General features: G+C 43.7%; 1 protein-coding gene across 1 annotated transcript in view; it reads left to right on the forward strand.

The window, feature by feature from the left end:
• Nucleotides 1-23739, forward strand: part of LOC126101413 (uncharacterized) — a 141823-nt gene that overhangs the window by 14248 nt on the left and 103836 nt on the right. The window contains exon 3 of the mRNA XM_049912075.1: nt 17724-17864. Within this exon, the coding sequence (XP_049768032.1) occupies nt 17724-17864 (141 nt within the window). The remainder of the gene's footprint in view (nt 1-17723; nt 17865-23739) is intronic.

The following is a 23739-nucleotide window of genomic DNA, read 5'->3' on the forward strand; positions in this document are numbered from 1 at the left end:
AGGCAGCCCGGCAGTGGCCTAACCACGACGCTCTTCGGCCACAGAAAAAACCATACAAGAAAGATGAAGACATAAAAACAGATGTACACGTAGGATAATAATAGGAAACAGACAAATGAAAAAGAAAGGAAGTCGTTCACGGAAGGCACAGGTCGCACAGGGAAGGTCATCTCAGTGCACAAATGTAGACAGACGGTAGAACACGTGAACGTAGGAGCACTGATGAAGAAACACTGTTGCACTAAGACGAAGAGAAACATTAACACAAAGATGGCGATCTTGTTGAACGAGAAAAGGGGGGAGTGCTGCCACAGGTAGATACAGGAGGGTAGGGGGGAGGGGGGTAGGAAGGATGCCAGGTGGAGAGAAGATGGGAGGGAGGGGAGAGAGGGTATGGGGGATGTGGAATCCCAGGGAGGGGGGAGGAGAGGGAGAGTGGAGCGAGGAATTGAGGAGGGAGAGAAGGGAAAGAGGGTGCCCTGGAGGAAAAACACAGGAGGAGGAAGGGGATAAAATCTGGTAGGAGGACTAGATTGAGGGGACGAGGTCTTCATCCGAGAGGGGAAGTTGGCGCAAGCCACCTTGGGAAAGGGTATGGAGTGTGGTAAGTTGGAGAACAGGTGGGATGCAGGTGTACAGGCGCGGCAGCGGACCGGGGTGGGAAAGGAATGGGAAAGACAAGCGGGTGAAGGGTGTCAAGTTTATGGGAGGTGTAAAGGATCTGTGTCTGTTCAAGGAAGAGGAGGAGGTGTGGGAAAGGAATTAAGTCGTAGAGGATCCACGAGGGGATGGGAGGCGAATGCGATAGGCGAGGCGGAGTGCATGGCTCATCCCATGTCAAAGGAGACAATTCTTATTTTGTAGCTCTTGCGATACACTCTTGAAATGTGTAGTCTCTCCCCCTCGAAGGTAAGGGTACAAGTCACTGTAGGCACATCCACATGATCCTCTGCTGATCTTCTGATCGTTTCATAGATACAACATTTATGCGAGGGACATTCAATAAGTAATGCAACACTTTTTTCTTGGGCAGTTTCGGTCGAAAAAATGCGGAATTTATCGTGGGACATCGTGGAATAGTCCCGCTCCAGCCGCTATAGTTTCGCGAATTTCCGAAACGTGGCGGCGCTATACGTAGCGTTCGAAATGGCGTCTGTAGCGGAGGTGGGTTCCAAGCAGACAGTTGTCATCGAATTTCTTTTGGAGGAAAACCGGAGCATCAGAGATATTCATAGGCACTTGTAGAATGTCCACGAAGACCTGGCAGTGAACAAAAGTATGATTAGTCATCATCGCAACCAGGTGGTGAAAACCTGTCTGAACTGCCACGTGCCGGCCAGACACACACAGCTGTGACGACTGCAATGTTGGAACGTGTGGACAGTCTCATATGATGTGATGCAAACGAACGTCTCCATCTCCATGACAACGCAAGGCCTGTGCTCCCAAGAGAGGCTCACAAAATTTCATTGAACTGTTCTTCATTATCCATCCTACAGCCCGTGTCTCGAACCTTCTGACTTCCATCTGTTTGTTCCAATTAAGGATACACTTCGTGGGAAGCAGCACGTGGATGATGGGGAAGTTATAGATGTAGCAAGACATTGGCTCCGTCGTCGACCAGTAGATTGCTACCATGCGGACATACAGGCCCTCTTAGCAAAGTGGCGTAAGGCCCTTGATTTGAATGGAGTTGTTGTTGAAAAATGGGGTTTTGTAGCTGAAAGAGTGAGGAATAATATGGCGTATCAGAAACCTGAGTAAAACCAATCTGCTTTCAGGAGAAAGTGTATTGCGGTATTTATTGAACGCCGTTTTTACGGGGAGGTTTACTATCTTTGGCTCGAAAAAAGCATGTTCTTTTAGATTTGTTTTCTCGGGATCTGTTAAAGATATCAATTTCAAATTTGGTCAAAATGTTTATTGATATTTCCTCTACAAACTGGAATTTTTTCGGCCGGAAATGTCGAAGAACAAAGGCGGAATTGCCGTTGGAACGAAACAAAATTTCGATGTAGACCTCCAAGCGATGTATGTCTCAGGTCAGCCGGTTCGTCTTTTAGGAGTTGCACCTCGCTTAAGTTGTTTGGACCAGAGGAAACAAAATGGCGGAAATTTTAAAAAAATAGGGGTTTTTTCATCGATTTTTCGACTTCGTCGGCCAAGTAAAAATATTTATAGTTGATGGATCGGAATAAAAGTGGTACAAATCCCAGACAATTTAGTTAGCTTCGGAAACAAAGAATCATGCCAATCGGTTCAGTAGCTTTGAAGATACCATACCGCACGATAAAAAAAAGTCATTTCGAGAAATACGCGTTTGAAGTTTTGACTACATAAGTGCAATATAATGCAACTTACGTTCAATCTGCTATTCCGGGTCCATAAACTAGTCCTTCGTCTACCTCATACAGGGCGTTTTGCTCGATCTGGACCATCCTGCGCTGCTCCAGAATTGCTGGTGCGGCCGGTGACAAGCGGTTTTCGGCCGCTTGAATCCGGTGGTCGCCCGAATGCTTGGCGAAATGTGTCGAATAGAGTCCCAGGGTGACGACCATCGTTGTCATGGTCTTCAGAATTGCTGAATACCCTTTCGTTGAAGGTTCTCACTGCCAGGAAAGTCTCCACAGTCTTCGCACCAGAATGCAAATGCTTGGAGGCTAACTTCCAAACACATGCATTCAAACTTTCATTTGAATTTTGTATGTTTCCTCCCAAGCACCGGTACAATAACTCGTCCTCCAAAAGAAATGAAACTGGTGCGTGAAAAAGGCCGATTTCAGGCATGTGCATTTTTTTTCTTCAACCATGAACAACAAACATTTCAATTCCGTATTCGGAAAAACCGTTTCAGGGGTGGATTCTAAACATTTTCATGCATTCAAAAATGCAATTTAAAAAACATCGATTTTTTTAACCAAAAGTCGGCACCTCGTGGTCGTGCTGTAGCGTTCTCGCTTCCCACGCCCGGGTTCCTGGGTTCGATTCCCGGCGGGGTCAGGGATTTTCTCTGCCTCGTGATGACTGGGTGCTGTGTGATGTCCTTAGGTTAGTTAGGTTTAAGTAGTTCTAAGTTCTAGGGGACTGATGACCATAGATGTTAAGTCCCATAGTGCTCAGAGCCAGCCTTTGAACCAAAAGATAGTAAACCTCCCCTTAAATTGGCTTGTCAACTAGTAATTAGATAATGACACGTAATTATAAAACCAGCCGTGGATGCTGCTGAAGAACAACATTTCTATACAATAACAAAGAGGTACACACTTCATATATTTAACTACGAACCCAGCCACCTGACCCCGTCGTGTTGGCTGGTAAAGTTATTGGATGCATGAATCCCACCCACATTTTCAGCTATGACAAGTGGTAATATATGTACCTCCCGAAAGCTGCCCAACATTTGCACCCACTTCGTGAAGTCTGGTGTGTTCTATACTCTACTATATCACCTTGTCGTTGGATGATATTGGTGGTGCCGCATCGAAAAACTGTTTGCGTTGCCCGATGCCTCTACCCACTCACTTCCGATGAACTGCGGAAACTTGCCATTGAAGACCGAGAAACAATTCTGTGAAGATTGTTGAGGGTAACTGCTGGTGGAGACTGATAACTTGCAGAGCACTTTAGGCGTAGATAACTGCAGCTTCAGGGCGGAAATGCAGCTTTACGCTGGACTCTCACCACCCAAAAGACGAAGAATATATGAGTGGTGATGGTCGGAAAGTGACGATGCTCCATACGGGCAACAGTGATGCATTTTCGAACAGGGGGATCATCTCATACAAGCATGAAGTTAGAAGACACGAACAGAAGCATATCATACCACAACGCCCTCCATAAAACCCAAGAAATTACTAGGATGTATCTATGAACTATAAGCGATGTAGTTCTTTTGTGGACTGAGCTACAAACAATTTTATTAACACAGATTACATTGGATTTTGAGTAGACTAAAGAAATAGTAATGAAACTGGAGCAGCATTGGATATCGTTAACTATAGGAGTACTGATTAGGGCTAGAAATGGTTATGGTGATGGCGAGTACACTACTTGCCATTAATACTACACAATGAAAGACAGCAAGTAACTAAATGGAAGAATATTACTTACCCTAGTACTGCAGAAAGAATACGTAAGTAAATTTGTGGGTGACTTGGATGAATAAAAGGTGTGAAACTTCATACATAGCGGTACCGGTTCTGGGAGCAACGAAGCCTCTAACCCTGCCAAATGTAGAGTCGAACTGAGCTTGAATGACAGATACGACGTTGGATCCATGTTGTCATCATTCATAATGGCTCACGAGTGATGGCCTGTTTGTCCCGCAACGCCCCATGACCAAATTTTTCCACTGAAAAAGAGACCGGTAGAACGTGCACAACAGGGTGGCAGTCGAACACCGTCTGGTCAGAACATCATGGGTAACGCGCTGTGCTGCGTTATTTCGTTGAGCGATAACGCCACGCAGACTTCAAAGATAGGGCACAACCGATAGCCTTAACGCATTGGAAATGTAATGGCTCCTGCCCAGGGTGGTTCATTAGGAAAGGGAACTTCTGATTTCCTTCTCTATCCGAGCTTGTGCTCCACATCTTATTACTTGTAACATTATCATCATCATCATCATCATCATCATTTAAGACTGATTATGCCTTTCAGCGTTCAGTCTGGAGCATAGCCCCCCTTATACAGTTCCTCCATGATCCCCTATTCAGTGCTAACATTGGTGCCTCTTCTGATGTTAACCTATTACTTCAAAATCATTCTTAACCGAATCCAGGTACCTTCTCCTCGGTCTGCCCCAACTCCTCCTACCCTCTACTGCTGAATCCATGAGTCTCTTGGGGAACCTTGCTTCTCCCATGCGTGTAACATGACCCCACCATCTAAGCCTGTTCGCCCTGACTGCTACATCTATAGAGTTCATTCCCAGTTTTTCTTTGATTTCCTCATTGTGGACACCCTCCTGCCATTGTTCCCATCTACTAGTACCTGCAATCATCCTAGCTACTTTCATATCCGTAACCTCAACCTTGTTGATAAGGTAACCTGAATCCAACCAGCTTTCGCTCCCATATAACAAAGTTGGTCGAAAGATTGAACGGTGCACAGATAACTTAGTCTTGGTACTGACTTCCTTCTTGCAGAAGAGAGTAGATCGTAGCTGAGCGCTCACTGCATTAGCTTTGCTACACCTCGCTTCCAGTTCTTTCACTATGTTGCCATCCTGTGAGAATATGCATCCTAAGTACTTGAAACCGCCCACCTGTTCTAACTTTGTTCCTCCTATTTGGCACTCAATCCGTTTATATTTCTTTCCCACTGAGATTACTTTCGTTTTGGAGATGCTAATCTTCATACCATAGTCCTTACATTTCTGATCTAGCTCTGAAATATTACTTTGCAAACTTTCAATCGAATCTGCCATCACAACTAAGTCATCCGCATATGCAAGACTGCTTATTTTGTGTTCACATATCTTAATCTCACCCAGCCAGTCTATTGTTTTCAACATATGATCCATAAATAATATGAACAACAGTGGAGACAGGTTGCAGCCTTGTCTTACCCCTGAAACTACTCTGAACCATGAACTCAATTTACCGTAAACTCTAACTGTTGCCTGACTATCCATGTAAAGACCTTTAATTGCTTGCAAAAGTTTGCCTCCTATTCCATAATCTTGTAGAACAGACAATAACTTCCTCCTAGGAACCCGGTGATATGCCTTTTCTAGATCTATAAAGCATAGATACAATTCCCTGTTCCACTCATAATACTTCTCCATTATTTGCCGTAAGCTAAAGATCTGGTCCTGACAACCTCTAAGAGGCCTATACCCACACTGATTTTCATCCAATTGGTCCTCAACTAATACTCGCACTTTCCTTTCAACAATACCTGAGAAGATTTTACCCACAGCGCTGATTAAAGAGATACCTCTGTAGTTGTTACAGTCTTTTCTGTTTCCATGTTTAAAGATTGGTGTTATTACTGCTTTTGTCCAGTCTGATGGAACCTGTCCCGACTCCCAGGCCATTTCAATTATCCTGTGCAGCCATTTAAGACCTGACATTCCACTGTATTTGATGAGTTTCGACTTAATTTCATCCACTCCAGCCGCTTTATTGCACTGCAATCTATTGACCATTTTTTCCACTTCCTCAAATGTGATCCTATTTCCATCATCATTCCTATCCCATTCTACCTCGAAATCTGAAACATTACTGACCGCATTTTCACCTACATTGAGCAACTCTTCAAAATATTCCCTCCATCTGCCCAAGGCATCCACAGGATTCACCAGCAGTTTTCCTGACCTGTCCAAAATACTTGTCATTTCCTTCTTACCTCCCTTTCGAAGACTGCTAATTACACTCCAGAATGGTTTTCCAGCAGCTTGACCCAAAGTCTCCAACCTGTTTCCAAAGTCTTCCCACGATTTCTTCTTGGATGCTGCAATTATCTGTTTGGCTTTGTTTCTTTCTTCAACATAACTTTCTCTGTCTACCTGGGTTCTGGTATGTAGCCATTTTTGATACGCCTTCTTTTTCCTTTTACAGGCTGCCTTGACTGTATCATTCCACCAAGCTGTTTGCTTCCTCCTACTTTTACACACTACTGTTCCAAGACATTCTTTAGCCACTTCTAGTACTGTGTCCCTGTACCTTGTCCATTCCTTTTCCAATGACTGTAATTGACTACATTCAACTAACTGGTACCTTTCTGAGATCGCTGTTATGTACTTGTGCCTCATTTCCTTATCCTGAAGTTTCTCCACTCTTATCCTCCTACATATGGACCTGACCTCCTGCACTTTCGGCCTCACAATCCCAATTTCACTGCAGATTAAGTAATGATCAGTGTCATCAAAGAATCCCCTGAATACACGTGTGTCCCTCACAGCCTTCCTGAATTCCTGATCTGTTATTATATAGTCAATGACAGATCTGGTTCCCCTGCCTTCCCAAGTATACCGGTGAATGTTCTTATGTTTAAAAAAGGAGTTTGTGATTACTAAGCCCATACTGGCACAGAAATCCAAGAGTTGTTTCCCGTTTCTGTTGGCCTCCATATCCTCTCCAAATTTACCCATAACCTTTTCATACCCTTCTGTTCGATTTCCAATCCTGGCGTTAAAATCACCCATGAGCAGAACACTGTCCTTGTCCTTTACTCTAACAACTACATCACTGAGTGCCTCATAAAAACTATCCATCTTATCTTGATCTGTCCCTTCACAATGCGAATATACTGACACAATCCTAATTTTCTTACTAGACACTGTCAAATCTATCCACATCAGTCGTTCGTTTACATACCTTATTGCAACTACACTGGGTTCCATTTCTTTCCTGATGTAAAGCCCTACACCCCATTGTGCTATTCCTGCTTTGACTCCTGACAGGTAGACCTTGTATTCTCCCACTTCCTCTTCTTTCTCACCCCTTACCCGAATGTCACTAACAGCTAAAACGTCCAGCCCCATCTTACTTGCAGCCTCTGCCAGCTCTACCTTCTTCCCAGAGTAGCCCCCATTGATATTAATAGCTCCCCATCTCATTACCATTTGTTTGCCAAGTCGTATCTTAGGAGTCCCTGGTTTGTCAGTTAGAGGTGGGACTCCGTCACCTCCAAAGGTCCGAGGCATTTTGCTTTGATTGTTGCCAGCGTCATATTTAAAGTACCAGGGAAGCAGGTTGCTAGCCTTACTTGCCCCGAGTCCCATTGGGTTTTACCCCTAACGGCTGAGGGACTAACCGATGGGTTTGGTAGTCTTTGCCGTATGAGCACAAAGGTGACCACGACTCAGAATATGTCCGAGATGCCCAGCCTTATTCCAAATTAACTGGTATCCCGACTGTCGGGACCACTTACTTGGCCACTCATACGTAGCCCGTGGTTCATGAACTAGGACATGACTACAGGAACCCACACTATGAACCACATTGTAACTCACCCGAGAAATCTGACGCGGCGGTTAAGACACTGATATTTTGACGACTGTAGATAAAACCATGAACTGGAAGTGAAAACCAGTTTTGTTCCTTTGAAAATGACGTGACCAACTTCCTTTCCCGTCCTTCGTCAAGCTGAACTAGAGCACCATGTGTACTGGTCCTGTGGTCGATACTGTTAAACCTTAATCTTCGTTTCGTATTCTAATGATCTAATCGTCGCTGAGACATTAAATCCTAATGGTTCTTCCTTAGTAAGTAGAGATTAAAACACATTATCTCTCAGCTTTTCTCGACGTGGTTGATGCATGTGTTTTTCTGGGTGTCCATCAGAGTTCTTGTATTCATTTTCTGCATAACATCTCGTCAACCGACCCAGTTGTCCTCTTTTGGTTCTGCCAGTTGTACTGTTGCGTGTACTCGCTGTGTGGACTCCAGCCAGACTGTGTCGCTTTATGTTCTTTTGTTTTCCAGATACTGCACCGATATTGAGTGAAACACACATTCTTTCCGCGCTTGTCAGCTGTGTTCCACATAATGGCTGGCGAGACTCTAGAAATTGATTGCCGGACCCCAAGACTTCTTTAAACTTAAATCCTTATCCCTGTTTATTAGGTCTTTCAACTTACTTATTTCAATAAACTCCTTAGTTTCACTGTCTCAGAAATTTAGCGTTTGCATTACGACGCTGATCTCATTGTATCTCATTTGCTGATTATGTTCGAGTCAGCTGCCAGCAACAGCTGGCTTGATTGGTTGTTTTAATCGGGTGGTCGCTGATCTTCTTTCCACCTCTCCGCAACTGTTCCACAGGGTGTCCATAAATTGTCTTTACAACTTAAGTGGGGACGTTGATGAAATTGACCAAAAATGTCAATTTTCGATTTATTTTTTATTTGTTAGTACAACTCATAGACAATAAACTCCCAAAGTTCAATGTTGAAATCGCATCCGAAGTGTCTGAAAATTAATTAAAAGTGTGACGCGGCCTCCCTGCCACGCCAGCTCAGAGGGATAACAGTCCCTACATTTACAAGGAGAGGCTTCCAAATTGTATCCTGGATCTGGTCAAGCCCACTTACAGGTTTCTGGCCAATCCTGCACTTCTCAAAAAGTGTGTTCATGGCAAAACCCAAAATCCAAATGAGTCTCTAAATTCACTCATATGCATATGCATATTCACTCATATGCAACTTATTATGCAGTTATTATATTTAACGATGGGAACGTCGGGAGGATGAAGGTATTAGGAAGAATGGGCATCAAGATAGGAAATTTTACTCAAGACATCCTGATAAAAAGATTTACAGCGCGTCTGTGCACCTGAAAAATCAATTGAAGACCTGGTAAAGGAAAGAAGACAGACAACAAGAAACCAGAAGAGAAGCCTTGAAAGGAAACACGACCCAGAGTACAAATGTGCTGCCTTCTGAAGAAGTGACATAAGGAAAAATGTTAGGTAGAACTTTAAATTGCGTTTCCTGAAAAGTTTGTTTTTTAAAGTTTATGTACGTTTCCCTCAGATTCTATGAATGCTTTAATTAAGAAATTTTGTACACATATTTCTATAAACCGAATAAACGTTGTCTCAAGAGTAAATTTTGAAATTCTGCATGAAAGCTGAGATGTGGGGCAAAGAGCTTGGAATTTTGTATGAATTTAAAATTGTACTTGTGGTATTATAATTAAAAAAATTATGAAGTTCTCCTGTTTGACCTATTCCAAAAACCTCATGAGAGAAGCTTACAACATATAAAGAGATGAAACAGAGAAATTATTGTAGAAATCTCTTTAACGCTTTCTGAAAAAAAGGAACATACATTGTTTTTTTGGAATTAAAACTTCAAATTTCATTGAAAAACAAGTTGAATATATATAATCGAAGGAGCGTGGTACAAAATTTCATTGCCCTATCTCCAAATTCCATTGTCGTATCTCCAAAACTGTGGATTTGGTGCATTCTTGAAATAGTGTGTGTTTTTCATCAACGTCCCCTCTTAAGGTATTAAAAACTATACTAGATATTAATAAATAGTTTTTTAACATCTGATAAGATAACTCATTAAGTTTTGTTTCTCTTTCATACGCATCAACATGTGCACCTCTAGAGGCATAGATACGTGTTTTGGAATTCTCTTTCTCTCCACGTCTGTGTCAAGATATCCACGGTGACACGTTCAGATGAAATGCGAATGCGTGCCTTCAAGTTCTGTAGGTCTCTAGCCTTAATTCGGCACACCAGATCATTTGCAAAACCCCACAGAAAGAAGAATAGTTGTGTAAGGTCAGGAGATCGTAGCGGCCATCGAATTAGACCATCTCGTCCCATCCACCTATACGGAAACTTATCATCTAGAAATACATATAGATAGATCTAGAAATAGATATTTAGGCATCAAGAGGATGGTTCAATTAGTGGGGTGGTGCCCCATCCTGTCGGAGTATGACATCAGGTTGCAGGTATCCAATTGTGCACATTCTTGTAACATGTCCAGGTAAACACCACCGTTGACAGCAGACTCGATTAAAAAGAATGGACCAATGTGGCAATTGTGCATCAGTCCGAGCCAAACATTGACCTTGGGACTGCCTCTTTCCATTTCATGTGTAACACGAGGACAGTGTGAACGTCATATACGATCGTTATGGCCATTCAGATTGCCGGATACATTAAACGTCGCCTCACAGGAGAAACAAGTATTTTCCAAAAAGTCACTGTTTGCGTCAATCTTGCCTATCAAAACCACTGCAAAATGGTCGCGCAGAGAATTCTCCGCGGGGTTTAATGCCTGAAGCAGCTGCACCTTGTAAGGACTTAGCAATAAACTCCTTGATAAGACATTGTTCACTGTTCATCGTTTCATTTCCAACTCTTTGGTCACCATTCGCATCGATTTTGTGGGACTCCTTGCAAACGCCTAACGCACCTCGTCCACATCGGCTTCTGAAACAGATGTCCCCGCCCTTTTTATAACGAACACTGTTTCCATAAACGACGTCTGCGAATCCCAAATAGATGGCCGGGACGGTGGTTGCCTTCCATATCGTGTTCGAAAATTTCGTTGCACTTCGGTATAGGAAGTCGTCTGTGTGAACCAAGCCGCTAACTCAGCGTTACCTGTGGTGTTCACATTTCATCAGTTTTTCAAGTTCAGTTTTACTTAAAATTGTGGCGTTTCGAAGATAAAAAACTTTATGACTTTATCACATGTTGAAAACCATTTTTAGTATATAGCATAGTTTTCAAGGTAATAAAGTCTTAATTTGTGGATACCCCGTATTACTCTCCCCTCTTAAGACACGCCACATTCGAACGGAACGTGGTACACAGCCGCCTTTCGGAGACATACATCTGTCGATGAGACCGAAATACTGTGTATATCATGTTACCAATCTTATCGGATACTGGACCAGCATAAGGTAGATAAGCGATTCTGGGCTTCCTTTTCCCTATCTCAGTCTCAACCTCTTGCTCAGGCGTTCTTGATTTTACTGCAATGTCTGCTCAAGTCGACGGTATGAGCAGCCACTCCTTCGGAACACTGTGCGTCTGTGTTGCCATTCGTAGACTATATACTAAAAATCACTGAAAGACCTGAGTCGAAACAAGGCCCCGGGAGTAGACAACATACCATTAGATCTACTGATGGCCTCAGGAGAGCCAGTCATGACAAAACTCTACCATCTGGTGAGCACGATGTATGAGACAGGCGAAATACCCTCAGACTTCAAGAAGAATATAATAATTCCAATCCCAAAGAAAGCAGGTATTGACAGATGTGAAAATTACCGAACAATCAGTTTAATAAGTCACAGCTGCAAAATACTAACGCTAATTCTTTACAGACGAATGGAAAAACTGGTAGAAGCCGACCTCGGGGAAGATCAGTTTGGATTCCGTAGAAATACTGGAACACGTGAGGCAATACTGACCTTACGACTTATCTTAGAAGAAAGATTAAGAAAAGGCAAACCTACGTTTCTAGCATTTGTAGACTTAGAGAAAGCTTTTGACAATGTTAACTGGAATACTCTCTTTCAAATTCTGAAGGTGGCAGGGGTAAAATACAGGGAGCGAAAGGCTATTTACAGTTTGTACAGAAACCAGATGGCAGTTATAAGAGTCGAGGGGCATGAAAGGGAAGCAGTGGTTGGGAAAGGAGTAAGACAGGGTTGTAGCCTCTCCCCGATGTTATTCAATCTGTATATTGAGCAAGCAGTAAAGGAAACAAAAGAAAAATTCGGAGTAGGTATTAAAATTCATGGAGAAGAAGTAAAAACTTTGAGGTTCGCCGATGACATTGTAATTCTGTCAGAGACAGCAAAGGACTTGGAAGAGCAGTTGAACGGAATGGACAGTGTCTTGAAAGGAGGATATAAGATGAACATCAACAAAATCAAAACGAGGATAATGGAATGTAGTCAAATTAAGTCGGGTGATGCTGAGGGAATTAGATTCGGAAATGAGACACTTAAAGTAGTAAAGGAGTTTTGCTATTTGGGGAGCAAAATAACTGATGATGGTCGTAGTAGAGAGGATATAAAATTTAGACTTGCAATGGCAAGGAAAGCGTTTCTCAAGAAGAGGAATTTGTTAACATCGAGTATAGATTTTTCAGGAAGTCGTTTCTGAAAGTATTTGTATGGAGTGTAGCCATGTATGGAAGTGAAACATGGACGATAACTAGTTTGGACAAGAAGAGAATAGAAGCTTTCGAAATGTGGTGCTACAGAAGAATGCTGAAGATAAGGTGGGTAGATCACGTAACTAATGAGGAGGTATTGAATAGGATTGGGGAGAAGAGAAGTTTGTGGCACAACTTGACTAGAAGAAGGGATCGGTTGGTAGGACATGTTTTGAGGCATCAAGGGATCACAAATTTAGCATTGGAGGACAGTGTGGAGGGTAAAAATCGTAGAGGGAGACCAAGAGATGAATACACTAAGCAGATTCAGAAGGATGTAGGTTGCAGTAGATACTGGGAGATGAAGAAGCTTGCACAGGATAGAGTAGCATGGAGAGCTGCATCAAACCAGTCTCAGGACTGAAGACCACAACAAACAACATACTAAAAATGGTTTTCAACATGTGATAAAGTCATAAAGTTTTTTATCTTCGAAACGCCACAATTTTAAGTAAAACTGAACTTGAAAAACTGATGAAATGTGAACACCACAGGTAACGCTGAGTTAGTGGCTTGGTTGTCTGAAAGTGTTCGAGCCCATTTAACCAGAGTCTTTAGACCGAATTTAATGGTGACTGGTGGTACTGACTGAAGGCTTGGAGGTAAAGGTCAGTGTCAGTGCATTTCCTATATACTCATGGATTTCTCATAACATGTCGAGAAAAGGTAGCAGGCCTTTCTCATTTGGAAGCACACCATTAGAGATGACTACAACCTTTGGTTAATTTGAGAGTACACTATGTGATCAAAAGTATCCGGACACTCCCAAAAATATACGTTTTTCATATCAGGTGCATTGTGGTGCCACCTACTGCCAGGTACTCCATATCAGCGACCTCAGTAGTCATTAGACATCGTGAGAGAGCAGAATGGGGCACTCCGCGGAGCTCACGGACGTCGAACGGGGTCAGGTGACTGGGTGTCACTTGTGACATACGTCTGTACGCGAGATTTCCACACTCCTTAACATCTCTAGGTCCACTGTTTCCGATGTGATAGTGTAATGGAAACGTGAAGGAACACGTACAGCACAAAAGCGTTGAGGCCGACCTCGTCTGTTGACTGACAGAGACTGCCGACAGCTGAAGAGCGTCGTAATGTGTAATAGGCAGACATCTATCCAGACCATCACACAGGAATTCCAGACTGCATCAGGATCCACTGCAAGTACTATGACAGTTAAGCAGGAGGTGAGAAAACTTGGATTTCTTGGTCGAGCGGCTGCTCAATAGCCACACATCACGCTGGTAAATGCCAGACGACGTAGCGTAAACATTGGACGATTGAACAGTGTAAAAACGTTGTGTCGAGTGACGAATCACGGTACACAATGTGGCGATCCGATGGCAGGGTGTGGGTATGGCGAATGCCCAGTGAACGTCATCTCCCAGCGTATGTAGTCCCAACTGTAAAATTCGGAGTGAGTGGTATTATGGTGAGGTCCTGTTTTTCATGGAGGGGGCTTGCATCCCTTGTTGTTTTGCGTGGCACTATCTCAGCACAGGCCTACATTGGTGTTTTAAGCACCTTCTTGCTTCCCCCTGTTCAAAATCAATTCGGGGATGGCGACTGCACCTTTGAACACGATCGAGCACCTGTTTATAATTCAAGCAAGGCCTGTGGCGGAGTGGTTACACGACAATAACATCCCAGTAATGGACTGGCCTGCACAGAGTCCTGACCTGAATCCTACAGAACACCTTTGGGTTATTTTGGAAAGCCAACTTCGTGCGAGGCCTCACCAGCCGACACCGATACCTCTCCTCAGTGCATGACACCGTGAAGAATGAGTTTCCATTCTTCAAGAAACCACCTGACTGAATGTATGCCTGCGAGAGTGGAAGTTGTCATGAAGGCCAAGGGTGGGCCAACACCATACTGGATTCCAGCATTACCCATGGAGACCGCCACGAACTTTTAAATCATTTTCAGCCAGGTGTCCGGATACTTTTGATTGTCCGGATACTTTTGATCACATAGTGTACAACATTACGATGTAAGAAATAAACGAAAAATAAATTTCCTTCGATTCAGTGCAGGAACTGCTGAAAGAGTCGCACTCTTATCCTTTCAAGTGTGTAGCAGCAAAAATTGGTGGACAGCGTCCTTGGAAGGCCTCGACTGTCCTTCCCTGAACTTTGTAGACAGCTAAATCTGTGTGTAGCTAACTGATGTCACAGCCTATGAACGATATGAACATTTAACGACAAAGTCTTCTCCTGATTGTTCCTTCTTCCAACTTTCGCTACGGAACTTAACCGCAGTTCATCTGATAAATTGTGCACGGTCACCGTTCGACCAAGCTGTTTGTTCTAGCTGCTACCTTACGCTCTAACAGCATCATATCTAACTATATGGTTCCAGAAACCTTTTCAAGTCTCAAACTTACGATGTATTCATGCAAACTGAAGTTACAAATGAAAATTTCTACGAAGACTGGGGTTCGAACCTGGGTCTCCCGTACACTAGGCAGACGCGCTAACCATGAAACGTCCCCTTTGAACATTTATACATGACTGTGCTTAAACTGACACACAATATTTTTAGCACAACGCAATCTGACTTTCAAAAATCCCTACAAAAGAATGGCCCTGACTAACATTAACCTATAGCTTTCACAAATCACTTACCTCACAAAAATCTTCGTTACTCGAACTACTGCAATACAGCGAGCGCCACTACTGCCAGCTAAATAAAAGATTCAAACTACTGAAGGCACTAACTACTGATAGGCATAGTTAGCAAATGAAAGATTTTAATAGAGAACAAACAATGTATTTACCTTAATAATCATAATATATATAGCAGTTCACGCCATCCAATCTTACAAATTTCAAATCTGCGCCATTTCTCTCCCCACATCCACCACTCCTGGCGGCTCACCTCCAACTGCGCAACGCTACGCGCTGTTCACATCCAGCTGCCCAACACTACAATGGCAGACAACAATGCAAACTAGCCACAGACTGCACACAGCACAGCCAGTGATTTTCATACAGAGAGCGCTACGTGGCGGCGGCGTTACCAATATAAGAACCTAAACAGCCTACACATAAGAACCTAAACAGCCTACTTACAACCACTATGCCACTCTGGCATAGTAGCTTAGCGCAACTGCATGGACTACCTTCCTCAATCCAAATTCCAATTGACGCCTCAACCCATTTGGTATTCCCAGCTTTGGTACATATTTTCATTCGTCGCTTCAGTCTGTATATATACGTCATAGATGTTTGCGACTTGAAAAGGTCTCTAGGACCATATAGTTTCATTTGATTAAGGAACATATACCTGGGTTTCAGGCAGGCTCCCCCGTTTTGTTCCAATATAGTTGGAGAGCCTCTACAATACTGTTGGAGTTCAAGGGGGAAATACCACGTGGTTGTGTATGGGGATTGGGGCTGAGGATTATGGCGTGCTTGGGTAGTCCATGCAGCTGTGCAGTGTCACTGTGCGAGAGTGGGTTACTGATTGGTGAATCTGCCTAGTAAGCAGGAGATGCAGTTTCGAATCCCCGCTTTGGTACAAACTTTCATTCGTCTTTGCATACATACATACGAGGCGTGTTTTTGTAAGTAAGAACCGTTTTGAAATTAAAAACGACATGCTAAGATATCTCAATAATTTTATTTTTACACGAAATCTGCGCACTGACGCCATTACAGTCTGATTGTTCCTTGTTTACGTTGTGTACTGAGTGTTTAAGATGTCTCCGATAGTCGTGAGTCGCGCCGATTGTGAAGTACGGGCTGTTATAAGATTTCTTAGTCCTAAAGGCCTAAAAGCTATCGATATTCATCGTGAGATCTGTGCAGTTTACGGAGAAAACATTATGAGTGATGGAATGGTAAGAAAGTGGGTGAGAGCATTTAAAGATGGCCGCACAAAGGTGCATGATGAACAACGGAGTGGGCGTCCTTCGGTCGTTAATGAAAGTTTGGTGCAGGAAGTGGACAATAAGGTGAGAGAAAACAGACGCTTTACGATTTCCTCCTTGCGGGATGACTTTCCTAATGTTTCTCGTAGTGTTTTGTATGGCATTGTGTCCGAGCACTTGAATTATCGAAAAAATGGTTCAAATGGCTCTGAGCACTATGGGACTTATGAGGTGATCAGTCCCCTAGAACTTAGAACTACTTAAACCTAAATAACCTAAGGACATCACGGACATCCATGCCCGAGGCAGGATTCGACACTGCGACCGAAGCGGTCGCGCGGTTCCAGACTGTAGCGCCTAGAACCTCCCGGCCACCACGGCCGGCGAATTATCGAAAATTGTGCGCACGTTGGGTACCGAAAATGTTGATGGATGTGCACAAAACCAATCGTTTAGACAGTGCATTGACTTTTCTTGAGCGGTACCACAACGACAGTGATGATTTCTTAAGCCCCAAATTGTTACAGGCGATGAAACATGGGTGGCCTACGTCACACCAGAATCAAAGCAACAGTGCATGGAAGTTGAGCAAGGACATCGTTTTGCTGCAAGACAATGCCCGTCCGCATACAGCGAATCACACCAAAGATCTCATCACATCTTTTCGATGGGAAACTCTATATCATGCTCCGTACAGCCCCGATCTTGCGCCCAGTGACTACCATCTGTTCCTGCACTTGAAGAAACACCTGGTCGGTCAGCGTCTTTAAGACGATGACGAGGTCAAAACAGTAGTGATGCAGTGGTTAACAGGTCAGGCGGCAGACTTCTATGAGGAGGGTATTTAAAAACTGGTACAACGTTATGACAAGTGCCTCAATATTTACGGAAATTATGTAGAGAAGTAGACTGAGGTACAGGCTTTCATGTAAAAATAAAATTATTGAGATAGCACGTCTTTTTTTAATTTTCAAAACGGTACTTACTTAAAAAAACACGCCTCTTATAACAGCATCAACAGTCAGCTTGGCGTGTCAGCATTAACCAGAACAATGCAACTCGGGTGGTTTTACCTGTGGTGTTTTTGGTTGCAGCACTGTTATATAAATCTACTCGTGTTTCGTGACAATTTCAGTACCTCTTTTGGAGATTGTTCCCTAGTCTGTGGGAACTGATGCGTGTGTTTTGGCATGCGCTGTGCAGATGTTCTCGTTTTCGCTGGACGGTCAGCGCCTGACGGAGCTGTTACGTCTGCTGGCGGCGTCTCGCCAGCGGTTCCCCGACAAGGCCGGCCACAGGGCTCGCTGCCAAGCCACGGCCGTCAAGCTGCGCCGCTTTATGCAGGTGAGCGCGGCTGTGTAAGGCGTCTCAGTCGCAACCAGACGAGTAACATGTAGACTGCTTTGCGTGTTGCGGTTTAGCATTTTTTAAATTTATTTGTTATTGATTTTCCTTTTATTATGAGCAATCATATGACTGTTTTCAACCTTCTGTTAACAGATAAGGAAAATAAAATATATATGTGAATGTAGGATTTCCCGGTGTATACTGCTGATGGAATCTTCTCGGGCTTCCATCCGGGTAACTGCGTCTACCCGGATGGAAACCCGAGAAGATTTCATCAAAATAAAATATAAATTTTCTGATGCAAAAGCAATAGTGATATGTGTCACTTAGTGTTCCTGATTTGAATTTTTCTCTTCAGTCATAGTGCCGGTAATGGCAGTGTCACCTGCTAAATTGTAGGTGACAATGTTCTACGTGGAGGATCGCGTACGTGTGAACACATTTCTTGATCGGTGTTTCCATCTAGTAGCTGATCTTAGCATCGGATGAAGGAATGTGCATTATAAATCGCTAGAATTGCACTCTACGAAATTTATGGTTCGGTGGTTTTAGAAACTACATAAATGACGTGGCAGGATTACCGGCGGTTTTTGTAGACCTGGTGGGGAAAGAAACGTAAATGAATGTGTAAAGGAGAGAATGGGAGTCGACGAATTCTCTTTTTTTGTTTGTGGTATGTTTTACACATAATTAGAATCGCATATCATTTAGAGATAGTCCGATGTGTATTTTACATCATTATACAATATAAATTGCATTATGTAAGTAATAAAATTACCTAATCGCACCTAACTTCTGCGCTTTTATATAACCAAAAGAACTAATTTTGATGAAAATACAGTTTTTATATATACACTCCTGGAAATTGAAATAAGAACACCTTGAATTCATTGTCCCAGGAAGGGGAAACTTTATTGACACATTCCTGGGGTCAGATACATCACATGATCACACTGACGGAACCACAGGCACATAGACACAGGCAACAGAGCATGCACAATGTCGGCACTAGTACAGTGTATATCCACCTTTCGCAGCAATGCAGACTGCTATTCTCCCATGGAGACGATCGTAGAGATGCTGGATGTAGTCCTGTGGAACGGCTTGCCATGCCATTTCCACCTGGCACCTCAGTTGGACCAGCGTTCGTGCTGGACGTGCAGACCGCGTGAGACGACGCTTCATCCAGTCCCAAACATGCTCAATGGGGGACAGATCCGGAGATCTTGCTGGCCAGCGTAGTTGACTTACACCTTCTAGAGCACGTTGGGTGGCACGGGATACATGCGGACGTGCATTGTCCTGTTGGAACAGCAAGTTCCCTTGCCGGTCTAGGAATGGTAGAACGATGGGTTCGATGACGGTTTGGATGTACCGTGCACTATTCAGTGTCCCCTCGACGATCACCAGTGGTGTACGGCCAGTGTAGGAGATCGCTCCCCACACCATGATGCCGGGTGTTGGCCCTGTGTGCCTCGGTCGTATGCAGTCCTGATTGTGGCGCTCACCTGCACGGCGCCAAACACGCATACGACCATCATTGGCACCAAGGCAGAAGCGACTCTCATCGCTGAAGACGACACGTCTCCATTCGTCCCTCCATTCACGCCTGTCGCGACACCACTGGAGGCGGGCTGCACGATGTTGGGGCGTGAGCGGAAGACGGCCTAACGGTGTGCGGGACCGTAGCCCAGCTTCATGGAGACGGTTGCGAATGGTCCTCGCCGATACCCCAGGAGCAACAGTGTCCCTAATTTGCTGGGAAGTGGCGGTGCGGTCCCCTACGGCACTGCGTAGGATCCTACGGTCTTGGCGTGCATCCTTGCGTCGCTGCGGTCCGGTCCCAGGTCGACGGGCACGTGCACCTTCCGCCGACCACTGGCGACAACATCGATGTACTGTGGAGACCTCGCGCCCCACGTGTTGAGCAATTCGGCGGTACGTCCACCCGGCCTCCCGCATGCCCACTATACGCCCTCGCTCGAAGTCCGTCAACTGCACATACGGTTCACGTCCACGCTGTCGCGGCATGCTACCAGTGTTAAAGACTGCGATGGAGCTCCGTATGCCACGGCAAACTGGCTGACACTGACGGCGGCGGTGCACAAATGCTGCGCAGCTAGCGCCATTCGACGGCCAACACCGCGGTTCCTGGTGTGTCCGCTGTGCCGTGCGTGTGATCATTGCTTGTACAGCCCTCTCGCAGTGTCCAGAGCAAGTATGGTGGGTCTGACACACCGGTGTCAATGTCTTCTGTTTTCCATTTCCAGGAGTGTATTTATATATTCATACATAATGATGAAGAACGTTCTGTTGAGTACAAAATAACAAGTATATATATACTCATCAGAACGTTCGTCATCATGATCAAAGGCAAGAGTTACGTCCCATTATTGATAAATGAGGAAGTTGCTTACGAATAACAGAAACATAAGTTCTCCGAAGCAATGCATTGATGCTTGATATATTTTTGGGTTTGCGTTTTTTTTTCTTTTTATTATTCTACTTTTTGTTGAGGAATCTTCTTTTTCTAGCGCTGTATAATTAATCTGTGTTGTTTTCTTTGTTTTCCAACAGCATTCCACTGTTGTACGCTACAAATCAACAATTTTCGAATAAAACCTGAATTAATTTTATGCAACTAACAGCAATGCGACACCCGACATCTGTTAAAATAAAAACCAATACATCGTCACTCACTAAATATCGTTTACACAATCATATTAAATATAAAAGCAAAATGTTTGTATTTTTGGGCGGACGCCTCTCTATACAATGTAGACTGCCAATATCTTCTGCACTATGACGATGGATTCCCTCCGAGGTGTGGTATCGATCCTATCGTTGCCTAGGCGACGGATAGCAGGGTGGCAAAATGGGGCAGCCATATTACGCCGCTGCCAGGACAACAGCGTCCATAGGACCTGGACTAGGCAACAGTTTACATCGTGGGAGAGAGGACAGCCATGTTGGGCCGCTACCACAGCACTGGCGTCTATAGTACCTGGCTAGAGGGCTCTGTATATACGATTACAGGTGGCACACTTAAACTTCTTAGGTTGTTAAATAATAGAAATAGGATATAAATAAGCACAAAGTCCATACAATACAAACAGGAAATTGTTTCTTTCCACCTTGGTATATTACGAATGAAGATAAGGTAACTTACTAACGTACTTTTATAAGTTTGACGTCGAAAAGTTTTTTCACATACTTTTTTTATGTTTATTTATATAAAAGTGTTTTTTAAAAGGAACATAGTTTATTTAAATTGCTAACTCAACACTAATTGTATTTATACTTCAATTTTTAAGCCTAGACCTCTACCATTGGTCACCGCTGGAAGCGTTGCTTACGCTCATGTTCTGACAGGTTGCTATATAAACCCAGGCATATGTGAATTCTTTACAGTCTCCTGCCACACCTTGGTAGACGTAGCGCCACCAGCAGTTGACTAGCGGGTAAAACATTGTATTTACGAAATCCACTCTTATAAAAAGTTTGTCGTTAGTTAGATATACGGGGTGGTCCATTGATCGTGACCGGGCCAAATACCTCACGAAATAAGCGTCAAACGAAAAAACTTCAAAGTACGAAACTTGTCTAGCTTGAAGGGGGAAACCAGATGGTGCTATGGTTGGCCCTCTAGATGGCGCTGCCATAGGTCAAACGGATATCAGCTGCGTTTTTTAGAATAGGAACCCCCATTTTTATTACATATTCGTGTAGTACCTAAAGAAATATGAATGTTTTAGTTGGACCACTTTCTTCGCTGTGTGACAGATGCCGCTGTAATAGTCATAAACATATGGCTCACAATTTTAGACGAACAGTTGCTAACAGGTAGGTTTTTTAATTAAAATACAGAACGTAGGTACCTTTGAACATGTTATTTCGGTTGTTCCAATGTGATGCACGTACCTTTGTAAACTTCTCATTTCTGAGAACGAATGCTGTTACAGCGTGATTACCTGTAACTACCACATGAATGCGATAAATGCTCAAAATGATGTCCGTCAACCTTAATGCCTTTGGCAACACGTGTAACGACATTCCCCTCAACAGCGAGTAGTTCGCCTTCCGTAATGTTCGCACATGCATTGACAATGCGCATGACGCATGTTGTCAGGCGTTGTCGGTGGATCACGATTGCAAATATCCTTCAACTTTCCCGAAAGAAAGAAATCCGGGGACGTCAGTTCCGGTGAAAGTGCGGGCCATGGTATGGTGCTTCGACGACCAATCCACCTGTCATGAAATATGCTATTCAATACCGCTTCAAGCGCACACGAGCTATGTGCCGGACATCCATCATGTTGGATGTACATCGCCATCCTGTCATGCAGTGAAACATCATGTAGTAACATCGGTAGAACACTATGTAGGAAATTAGCATACATTGCACCATTTAGATTGCCATCGATAAAATGGGGTTCAATTACCCTTCCTCCCATAATGCCGCACCATACATTAACTCGCCAAGGTCGCTGATGTTCCACTTGTCGCAGCCATCGTGGATTTTCCGTTGCCCAGTAGTGCATATTATGCCGGTTTACGATACCGCTTTTGTTGAATGACTCTTCGTCGCTAAATAGAACGCGTGCAAAAAATCTGTCATCGTCCCGTAATTTCTCTTGTGCCCAGTGGCAGAACTGTACACGACGTTCAAAGTCGTCGCCATGCAATTCCTGGTGCATAGAAATATGGTACAGGTGCAAACGATGTTGATATAGAATTCTCAACACCGACGTTTTTGAGTTTCCCGATTCTCGGGTAATTTTTCTGCTACTGATGTGCGGATTAGCCGCGACAGCAGCTGAAACACCTACTTGGGCATCATTTGTTGCAGGTCGTGGATGAGGTTTCACATGTGGTTGAACACTTCCTGTTTCCTTAAATAACGTCAGTATCCGGCGAACGGTCCGGACACTTGGATGATGTCGTCCAGGATACCGAGCAGCATACATAGCACACTCTCGTTGGGCATTTTTATCACAATAGCCATACATCAACACGATATCGACCTTTTCCGCAATTGGTAAACGGTCCATTTTAACACGGGTAATGTATCACGAAGCAAATACCGTCAAACACTGGCGGAATGTTACGTGATACCACGTACTTATACGTTTGTGACTGTTACAGCACCATCTATCACAAAGCGAAAAAAGTTGTCCAACTAAAACATTCATATCTCTTTACGTACTACACGAATATGTAATAAAAATGGGGGTTCCTATTTTAAAAAACGCAGTTGATATCCGTTTGACCTATGGCAGCGCCATCTAGCGGGCCAACCATAGCGGCATCTGGTTTCCCCCTTCAAGCTTGACGAGTTTCGTTGTTTGTAGTTTTTTTCGTTTGATGCTTATTTCGTGAGATATTTAGCCCGGTCACTATCAATGGACCACCCTGTATATTGTAATTTCACAGTATGTTCGCCCTAAAGATGGTCCCTGCGATGGGCTGAAACCAGTCGGCTCTAAATACATAAAAAACGCGATTATGACTGTTTTCTTAATACTAAGTTAATTTTATATCAATCGCTGTTACTCCACAACCATGTTGTCCAAACATCTGAATGATACTATTTACAAACGGAACAAGAATATGTATTAATCTTCTATTACAAGACTGGATAAAGGCAAAAGTCTGAAAAGTATTCCAACGCAGCATCCCTCTCCCCTATAATAAGGTCAGTCCGGCGTGACGACAGCAAACAGCAAAAATTAAGCTTAAGTTTTAAATTTCGTGTTTATAAAATCAATCACGTAAGAGGATCTTACAGACTTTCTATACTTTGACTGACACAAGAACAGTGTGTGGAGGACACAGAAGCAAGGTTCAAATGGGTCTGAGCACTGTGGGACTT

This window comes from Schistocerca cancellata, chromosome 9 (assembly GCF_023864275.1).
Source record: "Schistocerca cancellata isolate TAMUIC-IGC-003103 chromosome 9, iqSchCanc2.1, whole genome shotgun sequence".
Taxonomy (NCBI): Eukaryota; Metazoa; Arthropoda; class Insecta; order Orthoptera; family Acrididae; genus Schistocerca; species Schistocerca cancellata.